The 16,065-nt window shown below is 37.4% G+C and overlaps 1 protein-coding gene across 1 annotated transcript in view; it reads right to left on the reverse strand.

Annotated features, from left to right (window-relative positions):
- FBXL13 (F-box and leucine rich repeat protein 13) overlaps positions 1–16,065 on the reverse strand; it is a 275,894-nt gene that overhangs the window by 187,892 nt on the left and 71,937 nt on the right. The window contains exon 8 of the mRNA XM_045827260.1: positions 59–154. Within this exon, the coding sequence (XP_045683216.1) occupies positions 59–154 (96 nt within the window). The remainder of the gene's footprint in view (positions 1–58; positions 155–16,065) is intronic.

Raw genomic sequence — 16,065 nt, forward strand, 5'->3', positions numbered from 1 at the left:
CCCCATTGCAAAGCGGCACATGACAGTAAAGATGTAGCTCCAGGTGGTGACTACTTACACGGTTCCACAATGAGCCTATTTGTGTCATTGACATCCAGGAGTGACAGACTTGACCACATATTACCACATCTCTTAAACTGAGGTAGAAGAAAATCTAAACACAAAGAAAAAAAATATTTTTTTGTGGTGAGAAAGACAAGCAGATTTATTTTCTGAATGAAAGTAGAATCCTTCTAGAAAATTAGTGATTTCTAAATAGTAGCTGGTATACAGAAGGCATTCAATAATAGTTTGCTGAACTGAACCAGATTTTTTTCTAAAATTATAGGATCCCTGGAAAAGATCAATAAACCCACCTTGGCTTCTATATTTGGAAAAAATGATAAACTAGAAAATCTGGAAACCTTCTTGATATAAAATATCATTAAGTATTAAATATTTAAACACATTTCTTTAAATTTTTTAATTCAGCTTTATTGAGGTACAGTTGGCATACAAAATTTTAAGATATTTAAAGTGTACATCATGATTTGATATACATATACATTGCAAAAGTATCTCCCCCCAATTAATTCATTTATCACTTCATATATTTATCTTTGTGTGTGTATGAGAGAGAACATTTAAGTTCTAGTCTCTTAGCAAACTTCAATTATATAACACAGTGTTATCAACTACAGACACCATGTTTTACATCAGATCCTCAGACTGTATTCATCTTATAGCTGAAGGTTTGCATCTTCTTAGCAACCTCTCTCTACTCCTCCACCCCCAAACCCCATACTTAGAGAGTATGTTTACTCTCTAAAACAAACACATTTTGTTAAGTCATTTTTATTGTTATTCTATTACAGTTGTCCCAATTTTTCCCCCTTTGCCCTCCTCCACCCAATAAGCTAGTCAGTAAAAGATGAATACCATATGATTTCACCTATAAAACAAACATATTTTAAAAAAAAATAACAGTTTTTTCAAGAAAGTAAGGAAAATATCCAGGGCCCCAAGTTTGTAAACCCAGACACAGAATAATATGCACAGGCTTCAGTTGCTGGGATGATTGCTACTTTCCATAACAAGAAAGTTCAGATTTTACTGGCCATGCAGGGGTAGGAAAAGTCCCTACTACAAAGCCAGAAGTCATAACTGAGTGGGGGGCAGGGGGAGGGGGAGAGAGAGGGAGATAGATCCAGGATTATGAGAGACATTAAAAAAAAAGCACCTGCTTATTGGCAACAAATATCTTGCCTTAGATTTTAAAAAATCTCCCAAAGAATTTATAACCAAACCAGCTATCCTGAATTTTTAAGGGACTTGAATTTTTAATTATTTGTGGGATCCAGTTTGAATTTATTACCATTTTAACTGGATTTGATACATTAACATGCAAAGACTTTCCAAGTTGGTAGGAACTATGGAACATTTGGCAGAAATGAATACCACCCTCTCTAAAGAGACATGCCCTCAAACCAGCCATTGTAGGATTTCCACAGATTAAGCCCCAACAAAATAAGCTCTCAATAAAAGTTACAAAACACATGAAGGAAAAAAATGCAACTATATTCAACAACAGAAGAACAATAACTTTATTAATAAAATTATCAGGTAGTAATTAAATAACATTAAGGTGATAAAGGGATACAAAAGAAAATTAAATTCTTGAGGAAAGCTGTTGAAAAAGGACTGGGCAGATTTATAAAGGAACCAAATAAAATTTGTGAGAATTAAAAATACAATTATTGAAATTAAAAACTCAATGTTCACATTATATAGTAGTTGAAAGCTAGCTGATAAGAGAATTAGCAAACTGAAATACATATTGAAAGAAATTACAGATTATAAGGCATAGACAAAGAAAAAGATGGAATGGACAGAGGAGGTTAAGAGACACGTTTTATGACATGAAAAGGTCCAACATTCTATATATCTTCATAGAATGTCCAGAAGTAGAGAATAAAGAAAATGGAATCAAAGCAAAATTCAAAAACACCACAGGTAAACATGTTCCAGAACTGATGAAAAGCAATAATTCTCAGTTTCAAGAAGTACAAGAAGCCCTGGCTGATGTGGCTCAGTGGATTGAGGGCGGACCTGCAAACCAAAGGGTTTCCACTTCGATTCCCAGTCAGGGCACATGCCTAGGTTGCAGGCCAGGCCCTCAGTTGGGGGTGAGTGAGAGGCAACCACACATTGATGTTTCTCTCCTTCTCTTTCTCCTTCCCTCCCCCCATAAATAAATAAATAAATAAATACATAAATAAATAAATAAATAAATTTTTTTTAAAGAAGAAGTACAAGAAATCCCAAATGGGAAAATCAAAAGACACCATGGCATTATAGTGGAATTTAGTGGAATTGCAAAAGGACAAAATCAAAGGAAAACTTTAAATGCAACCAGAGACAGCTATCTACTAAAGAATACCATCTGGCAACCACAGAAGACAGAATGCAGAGTACTTATCAATCTCAGATACCACATGCAAATAAATTACAACTCAAGGATCAACGTTAAGTAATGACACTTTAAGACAATGATTGAAAGAGTTAGCCTTCACAGACTCCTCACAAAAGAGTTTCTACAGGACATTGGAATCAGAAGAGAGGAGTCAGATAGAAATAGTAATGATGGGCAAGGGAACTAATAAGTATAAGGGTAAAGCCATAACCTTATACAAAAGTTTAGTAATGACAACCAAGGTGGGGGTACAAAACAAGGTGGAAGAAAACACTAACTAATACTAATATTCTAAAACTAGGAAGAGTTTTCTTAATTCTGGTAATTATTCCAGAAGAAAGAATATATATTCACTTACTTTAAGCTTGAGTAAGGTAAATGCACATGCTAAAAATATTTAAGAGAAACCACTGAAATAGTAGAAATAGAGTGTATATCTTCTAAAACATGAAAATGGGGATAAGGAGGTAGATTTTAAAGCTCAATAAATAAAGGTAAGAAAGAAGAAAAACAAGCATATAAAAAGAGGGATAAATAGTATAAAATGAAATGAGAAAAATAAATCCAAGTATATACAGTAACAGTAAATTTAGCAAAATTCACAGGTTCGAAGGCAAAATTTATCCTTAACAATGCCTTTGCTTTACTGTTTTTCCCTCTGATATTTTTATAGCTATTATGTCTCATGTGTGTTTGTCTTGTTCAGTATAGTATTTTAGGTGGATTTTTAAAGTTTATTTGATGAAGAGAATCACTGTTACCGAACAGAGGTAGGGTCCTGCTGCCTGTCGCCAATAAATTCTAGAGGCAGAATTTTAGTGAAAATTGAAAGAGGTCTTTTATTCAAAAGCTATACAAATTTTTTTTTTTTGAAGGATGGCAGGCTTCTGTCTCAGAGCCCATTCCCTCTAGCATATCCAGAGAAAAACCCCACCACACTTCGCCAGATTAGTTCAAGGGTGTGCCCAGAGTTCTTTCTTCCATTTAAGGATACTGTCCTTGGGGAAACGGGGATGGCTGCAGGTCTACCATCCAGGCAGCTCCGCTGGTTCCTGGTAGCAGTCCAGCTTCAGGCACCTTTCTGGAGTTTGGCGGCGCGCAGCCCTCACCACCACACGACCACCTCATTGCCACCTCCACTGCTCCTGGCTCCCAGGGCCCAAGTTCACTGCCAGACTACACAGTCTCCAGAGCCCACCCACCCAAGAACAATCCGGCCTCCCACAGGGTATGAGAGGGAGAGGTAAAGAGATCAGACTCTCTCTGCCCTGTTTAAATTTCCCCGCTCAAAATTCCATTCACTCCAGAAGTGGCCAGCACTCCAGACAATTCTGTAGGTTTAGACCGGCAGGTTGGTACCTCCCGGTTGCTGCCATGTTAACCTTTAGGTACATGTGTCCCTGTGACCTTTTGTTTTCCCTTCAATCAGGAACTGGAAGGTGGGGTAAGAGGGATTTTCCCTCATCAGTCACACTCGCCAGGTTGCAGCGTCTCACCTGGTGGTGTGGAAGTGTCACACTGTGTTGTGCTAGCTCAGTTGCCGAGGCAACATGATGCTGCCTCTCTGGTTTGTTTAACCTTAGGTGGGAAGCAGCGGACTCCCAGGAGCTGCCTGGCCACCCTCCCCTCTCGCCAGTGATCATAGCAGATCCCCCTGTATTATCTGTATTATCATATATAATAATTAAAGAAAACAATTCAAACAAGTCACTGCATGTATGTAACAATTATAAATATGTAAGCATCTAATAATATAGCCATGAAGATACAAGGAGAAACTTAAAAATTCAGTCATGATGAAAAGTTATATCAAAGTTGATAAATTAATGTGAGGAAATAAATATCCCCTGGATATCTCAGTGCTATAAAAAGCTCTAGCTTCCAGAGACACAGAAATCTATCATGATATATGTTTTGTACTTATTTCCTCTACAAATATTTTACTTCCCACATATTATGGGGATTAGATCCATAGCCATTGCATAATTAATGTCTCTGATCCAAAAGGATAATAAAATTTCTCTTGTCACCCCAAGAAGGTCAAATGGTTATAGTATGGACTAGTCCCCTGGGTCAAGTTCCCAAGGTATCAGAAAGTCCCCTGAAATTTACATTTCAAAGAGAAAAGTGTCCCAAGACTTTAAAAATATCTGTAGGTCATAAAAACTGGAGGAGAGATTATTTGCTGAGGGGTTCTGGCCAAGATGGAGGCATAGGTAGAAACCCTTCACTTCCTTGAACAACCAAAAGGAGAATAAAAACCAATCTAAAATCAATAAACAACCAGGAGTGGCAGAAAATCAAACTGCATGGAACTCTGACAACCAAGGAATTTAAAAAAAAAAACAGTCAAACAGACCAACCAGACTGGTAAGACAGGTGGACAGACAGAACCCTTGGCAAGGCAGTGGACCATGCAGACAGGGCTGGCTGAATGGGAAACTGAGACTCAGAGCTGACTATAGACTACGGTGAGGTTGCCATGGTGGGAGAAACTCCCAATCTCATGCAAGAGTTCGTTGGAAAGTGGGCTAGAGCTGAGCAGGCAAGCTGCATTGTTCCCTCTCTGGCCCCTGCCCACAGGCAGCCCCCCAGAGCAGCAAGGAAGGTTGCCCTGCCTGGGTGAATACGTAAGGCTCCGCTACCTTACAACTTATCAGGTGCACCAAGACAAAGAACTAGGGCCCAAACAAAAGAACAGAGCAAAAGTCCAGAAAGAGAGCTAAAGATGAGGAAATAGCCAACTGATCTGATGGAGAATTTAAAGCCCTGATAATCAAAATGTTCACAGAACTGATCAAGCTTGGTCAAAAAATGAAAGAACAAATGAAGAATACCCAAAGTAAAATAAAGCAACATGATCAGGGAACCAACAGTGACAAGAAGGAAACCAGAACTCATATCAACAATTTGGAACAAAAGGAAGAAATCCAACCAGAACAAAATGAAGAAACAGAATCCAAAAACTGAAGAGAAGCTGAGGAACCACTGGGACAACTTTAAACATTCCAATATCTAAAGCATAGGGGTGCCAGAAGAAGAAGAATGACAGCAAGAAATTGAAAACTTATTTGAATAAATAATGAAGGAGAACTTCCCCAGTCTGGCAAAGGAAACAGACTTCCAGGAAGTCCAGGAAGCTCAGAGTCCCAAAGAAGCAAACCCAAGGAAGCACACACCAAGGCATATCATAATTACATTAGCTAGGATTAAAGATAAGAAGAGAATCTTAAAAACAGCAAGAGAAAAGGAGACACTTACCTACAAAGGAGTTCCCATAAGACTATCAGCTTATTTCTCAAAAGAAACCTGGAAGGTAAGAAGGGGCTGGAAAGAAGTATTCCAAGTCATGAAAGGCAAGGACCTACATCCACGATGACTCTATCCAGCAAAGCTATCATTTAGAATGGAAGGGCAAATAAAGTGCTTCCCAGATAAGGTCAAGTTTAAGGGAGTTCATCATCGCCAAGTCCTTATTATATGAAATGTTAAAGGGACTTATCTAAGAAATTGAAGAAGATCAAAAACTATGAACAGTAAAATGACAATAAACTCACAACTATAAACAAATGAATGTAAAAAAACAATGAAAACAAAAACTAAGCAAACAACTAGAACAGGAACAGAATCAAAGAAATGGACATCACATGGAAAGTTTTCAGTGAGAAGGGAGGAATGGGGGAGAAAGGCACAGGGAAAAGGAAGCATAATTGGGAGGTATAAAATAGATGGGGAGAGGTCAAAATGGTATAGGAAACAGAGAACACAAAGAACTTATATGTATAACCCATGGACATGAATTAAGCTAGGGGGAATGCTGGAGGGTTAGGGGGGTACAGGGCAGAGGGGCAATTAAGGGAGAAAAATTGTGAAAACTATAATAGCATAATCAATAAAATGCACTTAAAAAAAACTGGAGGAGATACTGGAACTTAATCTGGGCCCTGGGGGAAGATCCTGCCTACCTCTTTCACATTTAAGGAGCCATGTGATTAAAGACCCACCCAGATTACTAAAAATAATCTCACCACCTCAAGACCTTTAACTTAATCATGTCCCCAGACTTTTTTTTTTTTGCCACCTAAAGTAACGTACAGGTTCTAAGGATTAGGACATGGATATCTTTGGTGGGGGCAGCAGCTATTATTCAACCTACCACACTCTGTAAGGAAATGATAAACACTAAATTTAAAGAGTGATTACATCTGAAGGAGGGAAGAGAATGCCTTTGGGAGGCTTTAACTGTGTTAATTAAGATTTAGTTCTTAAACTAGGTGGTGATTACACATGTCCATTATAATATGTTTATTTGCAGGCCTTAAATATTTTATTTTGATAACCTCACTTTTGAATAAACTAAGAAGAAATTCAATTATGTTGAAAGATTGGTACACTGAAAACTACAAAGCAGTACTGACAGAAATTAAAGAAGACCTATAAACAGATATACCATGTCCATGCACTGGAAGATATAAAAACAATTAAAAAGGGAGAACTGATCAGAATTTGAAATATGCCTATGAATAAATAAATATACACCAAATAAACATGAGACCAGAGAGTTTTACAGGAGTATTATCCCAATTTTTCAAGGAATAGATAATACTAACAAGAAAAATATTAAGATGTCAATACCACCCAAAATGATCCACAGATTCAATGTAATCCCTATTAAAATTTCAATGCTTTTTTTTTCAGAAATTAAGAAGTCAATCCTCAAATTCACATGGAATTACTAGGGGGCCCAAATAGCAAAAACAATTTGAAAAAGAAGAACAAAGTTAGAGGACTCACAATTCCCAATCTTAAAACTTACTACCAAGCTACAGTAATCAAAACAGCATGAGTTTGGCATAGGGATAAATAAATAGACAAATGTGGTAGAATTGAGAATCCAGAAATAAATCTGTACATCTATGGTCAACTATTTTTTGACAAGGATGCCAAGACTGTTCAATGTGCAAGAACAGTCTTTCCACAAATGGTACTGGAACAACTAGGTATCCTAATTCAAAAGAATGGATTTGGACCCCTACCTCACACCACATACAAAGTTAATTCAAAATGGATCAACAACCTAAATATAAGAGCTAAAAACCATAAAACTCTTAAAAGAAACTTAGGGTAAGTCTTCATGACCTTGGGTTTGGCAACAGATTCTTAGATATGACACCAAAAGCACAAGCAACAAATGAGAAAATTAGACTTCATCAAAATTAAAACTTTTGTGCATCAAAGATTTTTATCAAAAAAGTAAAAACTTCACCTTTTGTTGATATGTACTACAAAGGGGAAAAATATGCCACTAATTAAGTCAGTCGTTGAAATCGCTAAGAAATATTGGAAACGTATGAGAATAGATCAGATGGTCTGAAAACTGTACTTGCAGTCTTTGTCTAGTATTTTTAAGAGAGAGGAAGTGCTATGACAGGACCTACACCCAGAGAGGTGAAAGCCACCTAGAAAAGAAGTTGCAGCACAGAACTGCAGTAGAAGCATAGGGTCAAATTTTTGAGAGTGTAAGAGATATAAGAAAAAATGACTTAGGCAAATGAGTGGCCTAAGAACAACTTAGAGAAAAAGGGAGGCAGGAACCAGCCCTTAAGGGCTTCAAACTAATATAACTAATTAAGACTAATGTGAATGATTAAGAGAGTACCTCTAAGTACTATCCCAACACAGAGGAAGTAGACAGGAGGAAAACTGGGAGCACAGCTACTCTGGGTGGACTGAGGCTTTTTTTTCTGGGCCTTTATTCCAGAATCACCACTACTCCTTAGAATGCTACTACCTTAGTTTCCGAAGGCTGCGGTAACAAATTACCACAAAATGGTGGCTTAAAACAACAGAAAAGTTTCTCTCACAGTTCTGAAGTCTTGAAGTGTGAGATCACAGTGTTGGCTGGGCCATCCTCCTTCTAAAGGCTCTAGAACAGTATCCTTCTGGTCTCTTCCTAGCTTTTGGTGGTTGCTGGCATTCCTTTGCTTGTAGCTACTTCATTCCAATCTTTGTCATCATGTGGCCTTCATTCCTACTGTGTGTGCCTGAATATCCCTGCCCTTTCTCTTATAAAAACATCAGTCATTGGATTTAGGACCCACCCTAATCCAGGATGACCCCATTTTAGCTAATTGCATCTGCAAATATTTTTTTTCCAAATAAGGTCACATTCTGTGGTTCTGGTTGGACACAAATTTGGGGGAGATACTATTCAACCCAATATAGCTACCAAACTCCTCTGAGTTTGTTTTATCAGCAAAATGAGGCTCTCTCCTCATATCCTCCTTGAGGATAATCTCTCAAGGCCTCTTCCATACCTAAAAGTTTATAATTACTATTGTGATTCATGGTCAGTTAAAATTAGACTCCTGATTGCATTGTCATTGTGTAATTATTAATGTTAACTTTAAAGGGTTTACTTTTCCATATCATGTGATTAAATGATTTTGAGCTATAAATCCTAACAGGATATTATTTATAACCAATAATCAAGTCTATTTCTAACTGGATCTTCCCCATTATGTAGATGGTAGATTCTTACATAAGTGGAGACAGACTTTTATCTGGAAGGTATAATTGAATTCTTGTCTACATAGTAGAGAAAACAGGAGCTATTAGGAAAAGAGCCCTATAATGCCTTTTCTAATATGTGGGGAGTTATTAATTTATTTACTAGTTCATTTAACACTTATTATTAAGTACCTATTCTATGACAATCATACCTTACTAATTCTATAGAATATTGCCCAGAAATATTTAAAAGTCAAGTGTTCCACATCTCAATGTAGAATAGAATTTGCAAAGAATTTAAATGTAATTACCATGAACCTCACTTTCTCTAAGGGAGTTATGCCATGGTAGTATAATATATTGAGAATTGTTAAATGTTAAATGCATTTATGCTTGGAAAGACTAGAAAATAATTCCACAAGAAACCTGGGCTGTTGCTAACATGGAAACCCGGGCTGATGAGTGGATTTTAAATTCAGTTTTATAGATAATTACTACATGGTTATTCTTATGGACTAGACATCCTAACCCCCAAAACTGAAAACATATAACACAGAAGAAAAAAAAGAAGCTTTACAAAAACTGTATGACAGTGAAATTGTATGTAAGTATAAAGTATGAGGCTATTCAATCCTCATACTCAATACATATCAATTCTTGCTATGTGCCAGGGGAATTTGGATCTTTAAAAGGAAAAATATCTAGGGGTCCATGAACAACTAATGAGGTGAATAAGGGGAATGAAAGCCCATGTCATGAGAGAAATGAAGGGATGTAACAAAGAGGACAAAAGATGAGATAGGAACCTTGCTCCCCTAATAGGGAGAAAACAAAGAAAAGGATTCACAAGTGCAAGGAAGCCTGCTCTGCCTCTAAGTTGTTGAGATGAGTCCTGGTGGAACATGACCCCAGTTAAGGAACATGAGGGTAGCTGCAAGAAGAGTCTCCCTAGAGTCTGAGACTTGTCAAGCCTCCTGTCCACTCTTTGCACCTCCTCATGGGGCAATGAATGATCCTCTTGGAAGGGACCAGGGATGGTTCTTGGGATGGGGAGAATGTGAAATGTTGACAATAAACTGACGCATTGGGAGCACAGCAAATAATTTCATTTTGACATCAAATGACAGAACGAGGATCCCAGGGAGGAAATCAACAGCAGACATATTTCAGCTTTATCTAAGACAAGACCACTAGGCTAGACCCTTCTAGCACAAAGACTCTATGATTTTAAGATTTTATAACTTTCTGCTCTCTAAAACAAGCAAGTTCCAAAAGAAACAAGTTTACAATGTTCATGGTGAGAACTAAATATATCCCCTAGCCCCCTGTGGTGTTAGATTGGTGTTGGGGTATCAGCACATGTGTTGAAAATGGAGAAGGATCTCGACACAAGGAGAAGCACCAAGAGCTGAAATAGAGGGGGTTGACTGGGAAGGGTTCCTGTTCACTGACAATGGCAGAGCATTGGGTGTGTTACTGAGGCCATACTGACTTGGGGTGGAGAAGGCTGTTGGAAGAGATGAACTTTGAATTCCATCTAGAACAAAGATTCTACAATTCTGAGATTTTGTAATTCTTTGCTCTCCAAGATGAGCTAGCTCTCAAAGAAAGTAACTTTGTGAGAGCCAAATCTATTATTCAGCAATAACAGCAGAGCCTACTTACTTGTAAAATTGCCTGAATAGTAATGTTTCATGTGGGCATTCTCACAGTAAGCACAATGGAAGTCAAACAAAAATAAATCAAGGCACTATTGGCTCTGGAGGGAAAAAAAGTTATGGTATAAATCTTCTAAAATACACAAAAGTTTTACATCACAGAATTATGGGACCTTATGCACCATCAAATGACAATGGCAATTCTTCCTTAGCAACCATGTAGCATTTCGTTTTTAAAATACAATCTTAAAGTTGCTGGTCAAGTTGAAAAAGGAGTTTCCATCAGATCAAGATATGTATATCTTCACAAGGCTTGTGAAATAAGAAAAAGGAGAAATGAGAAAAAACATTCCTGCGAAAGTCTGACTTCCGTTAAGTTGAATTAGGTACCAATGACTAGCAAGGTGAGTCTGTTAGTGAGTTCTGTAACCAAGAGACTATCCCTCAAAGGTGGAGAAATAAAAAAGATCCTTTCTCTTGATGGAAAATAAAATATAATAAAAACTAGAAGTTCAGTTTTGGTCCATTATACATAATGTGCCAAGCCTTCAGATAGGCCTGATTCACTGCCCAGGAACAAAAAACTGATAGAAGGATGGGACAACCTGATTTCCTTCCTCTATGTAAAGCCGGTAGGTGGGACTAGCAAAGCAGGCATCTGTGTGGAATGCAAGTGATAGACTCTCCCAGAGGAGGGTGTTAGAACCCAAACTAAGTAAAGAGAATGCCCACTTAGATGGCTGCTCTGTGCAGATGTCCAAGCTTCAGTGGGTGCAGCTGGCATCCAAATGATATTGGGGGATGAGGGTGGAGGGGTATGGAGGGGCATAATGTGGAATGTGGAAGCCCCAACAGTGTGAGGAGGCTGGTCTGGCACAGAGCTTAGAGCACAAGTGCACAGGAAAGTGGTCTAGTCAAGAAGTGAGGACACCAGGGGAGATAAAGCAAGTGGAGTTTAGTGGCATGAGGAACATGACTACTCGTGAGATAAGAGACTGGCCTCTATGGAATGTCAGAGCCAGAGTGCCTAAGGTGAGCATCTTTACAGAAAAGGGGGCCATGACAATGGGAAATTTGCATATATGGGGAGATGATGGATAGAACAAAACTGATTTAAAATATTAGGAAATTGGGAATGTGATTTCTCACTCTATGAGAAGGTAGTTACAGGTATGGAAAGGAAAAAAGTGAAATGAACCTTGTGGTATTAGATTGGAATTGGAGTATTTGTGGGAAACCATAGTTTCATATTATATAACTAGATAAATAGGTGAGGCTAGGCATGGGAACCCCTCTGCCCTTGAAGTTCATGAAAAGTGGATTCCTGAACCAAATCAAGGTTTTGCTAGCAAGAAAAAGGAGAGGGATTAACTATTAAGTAACGAACACCTTGCCACTGCCCAATAGATTATCAAAGTAAGGAGCAAATGTCCTGGATTCCAGGACAGAACTCACATCAATATTTGCTTAATATCTTGCTTTCACTGACTCTGATTTCATGGGCCATACCCACTAAGCCATATTATTTCTACATTACTAACTCTAAACCAGGGGTCAGCAAACTTCTTCTGAAAAGAGCCAGATAGTAAATATTTTATACTTTGTGTACAAAGAGGCAATGTCATCAACTCTTTGAGCAAATGGTTCACAAAATAGTGAATAATCATTTTTGACATTTTTTTTTACATTTTACATCTGAAAATGTAAGAACTATTCTTAGTTTGAGGTCCATACAAAAACAGGAGGGGGCCTAATTTGTCCCACAGTTCTAAGTTTGTCAATCCTGCTATAGATCACCCTGATCCCCAGCACACCCATGATAGCATGGTTGTTCTTATGGGACTTAAACTTCTAGATCAATGGCATCGGCAAGATCCCTTGAGGCAAGCCAAACTGTTAACCTACTAGTTTCTTGTTATTTCTGTCTTGACAGCCATCCATGCTCTAAAATGCTCATTTCATCAAAACCAATAGAGCCAAATTCAGAGACAAGAAATTGGAATTCCCCAAAGATCCTTTTGGCAATACCACATTGGCACCAAAAGAACTAATTTTCAAAATTCTCAGAGATTAAAAATAGAGTTTTGTTAGAATTTGAATGTATGTAAACATTCACTTGAAGCAACCTAAGTGCCCATCAGTAAATGAGCAGATAAAAAAACTGTAGTACATTTACACAGTGGAATACTATGCAGCAAAAAGAAAGGAGGAGCTCCTACCCTTTGTGACAGCATGTATGGGACTGGAGAGCTAAGGGAAATAAGCCAAGTGGTGAAAGACAAATACCATATGATCTCTCCTATGAGTGGCACCTAATCCACAAAACAAATAAGCAAGCAAAATATAACCACAGGCATTGAAAGGAAGAACAAACTGACAGTAACCAAAGGGAAGGAGGGAGAGCAATAATGGGGGGAGAAAGGAGAAGGGCCTTCAAGGAACATGTATAAAGGACACAAGGACAAAGCCAAAGGGGGTAGGATAGGTTCAAGGCTGGGAGGCAGGAATGGGTGGGATGGGAGGGTCTGGTGGGGGGAAAATGGAGATAACTGTACTTGAACAACAACAAAATATATATAAAAATAAATAAACATTCATTAGTAATTTAGGTCACTGTTAGGCAGCTTGGACATAAGTATTTTAAATGTCAGAGTAAACCTCTCAGGGCCATTCCACAATTGACCATCCACAGTGGAAGTGTTTAATATTGGTTTAGTCATGTTTAGCATTGGTACATTCATCACAAATAATATTGCTAACATCAACTCTATCTCCATTATACAAATCAGAAAACTGAAGATCAGAAAGATTAAATTATACTCTACACATCACACAGTGTATTCATAAACCCAGGCATCTACAATAAAATACCATAGACTGGGTTTCTTAAACATGTATTTGCTGCCCACAGTTCTGGAGGCTGAAAAGTTTAATATCAATGTACTGGCAGATTTGGTTCTTATTAAAGGTTCTTTTTCTGGCTTGCAGAAAACTATCTTTTTACTGTGTCTTCACATGACACAGAGAGAAAACTTTCGTATTCATCTATTCTTCTGAGGGCACTAATCCCATATGGAGCTTCACCTTCAAGACCCCAATGCCTAACACCATCTCATTGGGTTTTCAATGAGATGGTTTCAACATATGAATTTTGTGGGGGCACAAACATTCATTCCATAACACATAGTTATGCAGAGCTGGGATTCACACTCTGGTTTTCTACATTTAGGATTTGTTTTCCTCCACAGTTTCCACAGAAACTTTACCCTACTGTAGAAGGATACATTGCACCTACTTGACTCCTATCCTGCCTAGAATAGAAGGAGTTTATTTATTTATGAAAAACCTTTCGGTATAGAATTCAGTTTTCAGCATATGAACTCCATTTTGGACATTTTTCCCAAATGCTCATAATTTTTAGACATTTTCCAATCATAAACTACTTGACAAGTAATGATGATTTCCTTCACTTTTGCAGACAAATTCTCCTAAGAAATATTCTGTTAAAGTTCTGTAAACACCCATTACTTGAAGGCAAAATATGTTCAAAAGTAAACCTCAGTTGTTTAATGAAGTCATTCTCTTCACTCAAAATCGAAATGAGACCTCAACCAGTGAAAAATTCCCCGTTCTTTGTTTAAACAAATCATTCCTTTTTATACAACATCTAATGTCAATTAGATATAACAACAACAAAAATATAACAACACTTTCATTTCCAAACACTTAGAGAGAAATTTAACCACATCCCATTTAAATAGAATTCCAAAGAGTAAAATGCTTAGCAATTGAACGGTCTGTGTCAATGTCTAAATTGCATGTTCCATTTAAACAATCTTCACAAATTTTAAATATTGATACAACACATGGACTATTAACAATTATCTTGTTCTGCCTACCCAATGTAAAATATTCTATATACAATAATTTCATTTTAATGTCGTATTTGTGATGCATAGAATGGGTAGATATTCTAAAATTTACCTAATGTGAGCTTCTTCTCATGTATATAGAATCTTAAGAAAAAAATAATTGCTGTCCAACTGTTTTACTCTGTATTTTTCTTCTATCTCTCCCTGATTTATATTTATTCTCAAAGAAAACATATGTCACCTAGAATATAATATTTTAAAAAACATTATACTATGTTTCCCAAATGGCATTAAAAGTCAAATATTGTTTGGGATGTAAAGTTGTTTATGCATCTGATTCATGGTGGTTATAGTCCAGCATTTAAGCATTGGACCCTAGAAACATATAGACCAATATTTCCATAAGTATTATTTAGTATATTTAAAAATAATGGCGTTGGGAGATCTGGAGAGCTACATGCAAGAAATGAAACTGAATCACCAACTTACAGCATACACAAAAATAAATTCAAGATGGATAAAAGACTTAAATATAAGTCATGACACCATAAAAGCCCTGGAGGGGAACATAGGCAGGAAAATCTCAGATATCCACATGGCAATGTTTTCACTGATATGTCCCCTAGAGCAAGGGGCATAAAGGAAAGAATAAACAAATGGGACTTCATCAAAATAAAAAGCTTCTGAATGGCTAAAGAAAATAGCATTAAAATGAAAAGAGAACCAACTGTATGGAAAAACATACTTGTAAATGATACCTTGGACAAAAGTTTAATCTCCAAAATATATAAAGAACTCACATGACTCCACTCCAGGAAAACAAACAATCCAATTAAAAAATGGGCAACGGACCTGAACAGACACTTTTCCAAGAAGGACATACAGAAGGGCCAGAGACATATGAAAAGATGCTCAGCATCACTAGCCATCAGAGAGATGCAAATTAAAACCACAATGAGATACCACTTCACACCAGTCAGAATGACCATCATAAACAAATCAACAAACAACAAATGTTGGAGAAGATGCAGAGAAAAGGGAACCCTAGTGCACTGTTGGTGAGAATGTGGACTGGTACAGCCACTGTGGAAAACAGTATGGAATTATCTCAGGAAATTAAAAATGGAACTGCCTTTTGACCCAGCAATACCACTGTTGGGATTATACCCTAAGAATCCTGAAACACCAATTCAAAAGAATCTATGCACCCCAATGTTCATAGCAGGACAATTTACAATAGCCAAGTGCTGGAAGCAGCCTAAGTGCCCATCAGTAAATGAGTGGATCAAAATACTGTGGTACATTTACACAATGGAATACTATACAGCAGAAAGAAAGAAGGAGCTCCTGCCCTTTGCAACAGCATGGATGGAACTGGAAAGCATTATGCTAAGTGACATAGCCAGGCAGTGAAAGACAAATACCATATGATCTCACCTGTAAGTGGAATCCAAACAACAAAAAACAAACATGCAAACAAAATATAACCAGAGACACTGAAATAAAGAACAAGCTGACAGTAACCAGAGATAATAGGGAAAGGGCCATCAAGGAACATGTATAAGGGACACAT

This window comes from Phyllostomus hastatus, unplaced genomic scaffold (genome assembly GCF_019186645.2).
Source record: "Phyllostomus hastatus isolate PE091 unplaced genomic scaffold, TTU_PhHast_1.1 phas_scaffold_78, whole genome shotgun sequence".
NCBI lineage: Eukaryota > Metazoa > Chordata > Mammalia > Chiroptera > Phyllostomidae > Phyllostomus > Phyllostomus hastatus.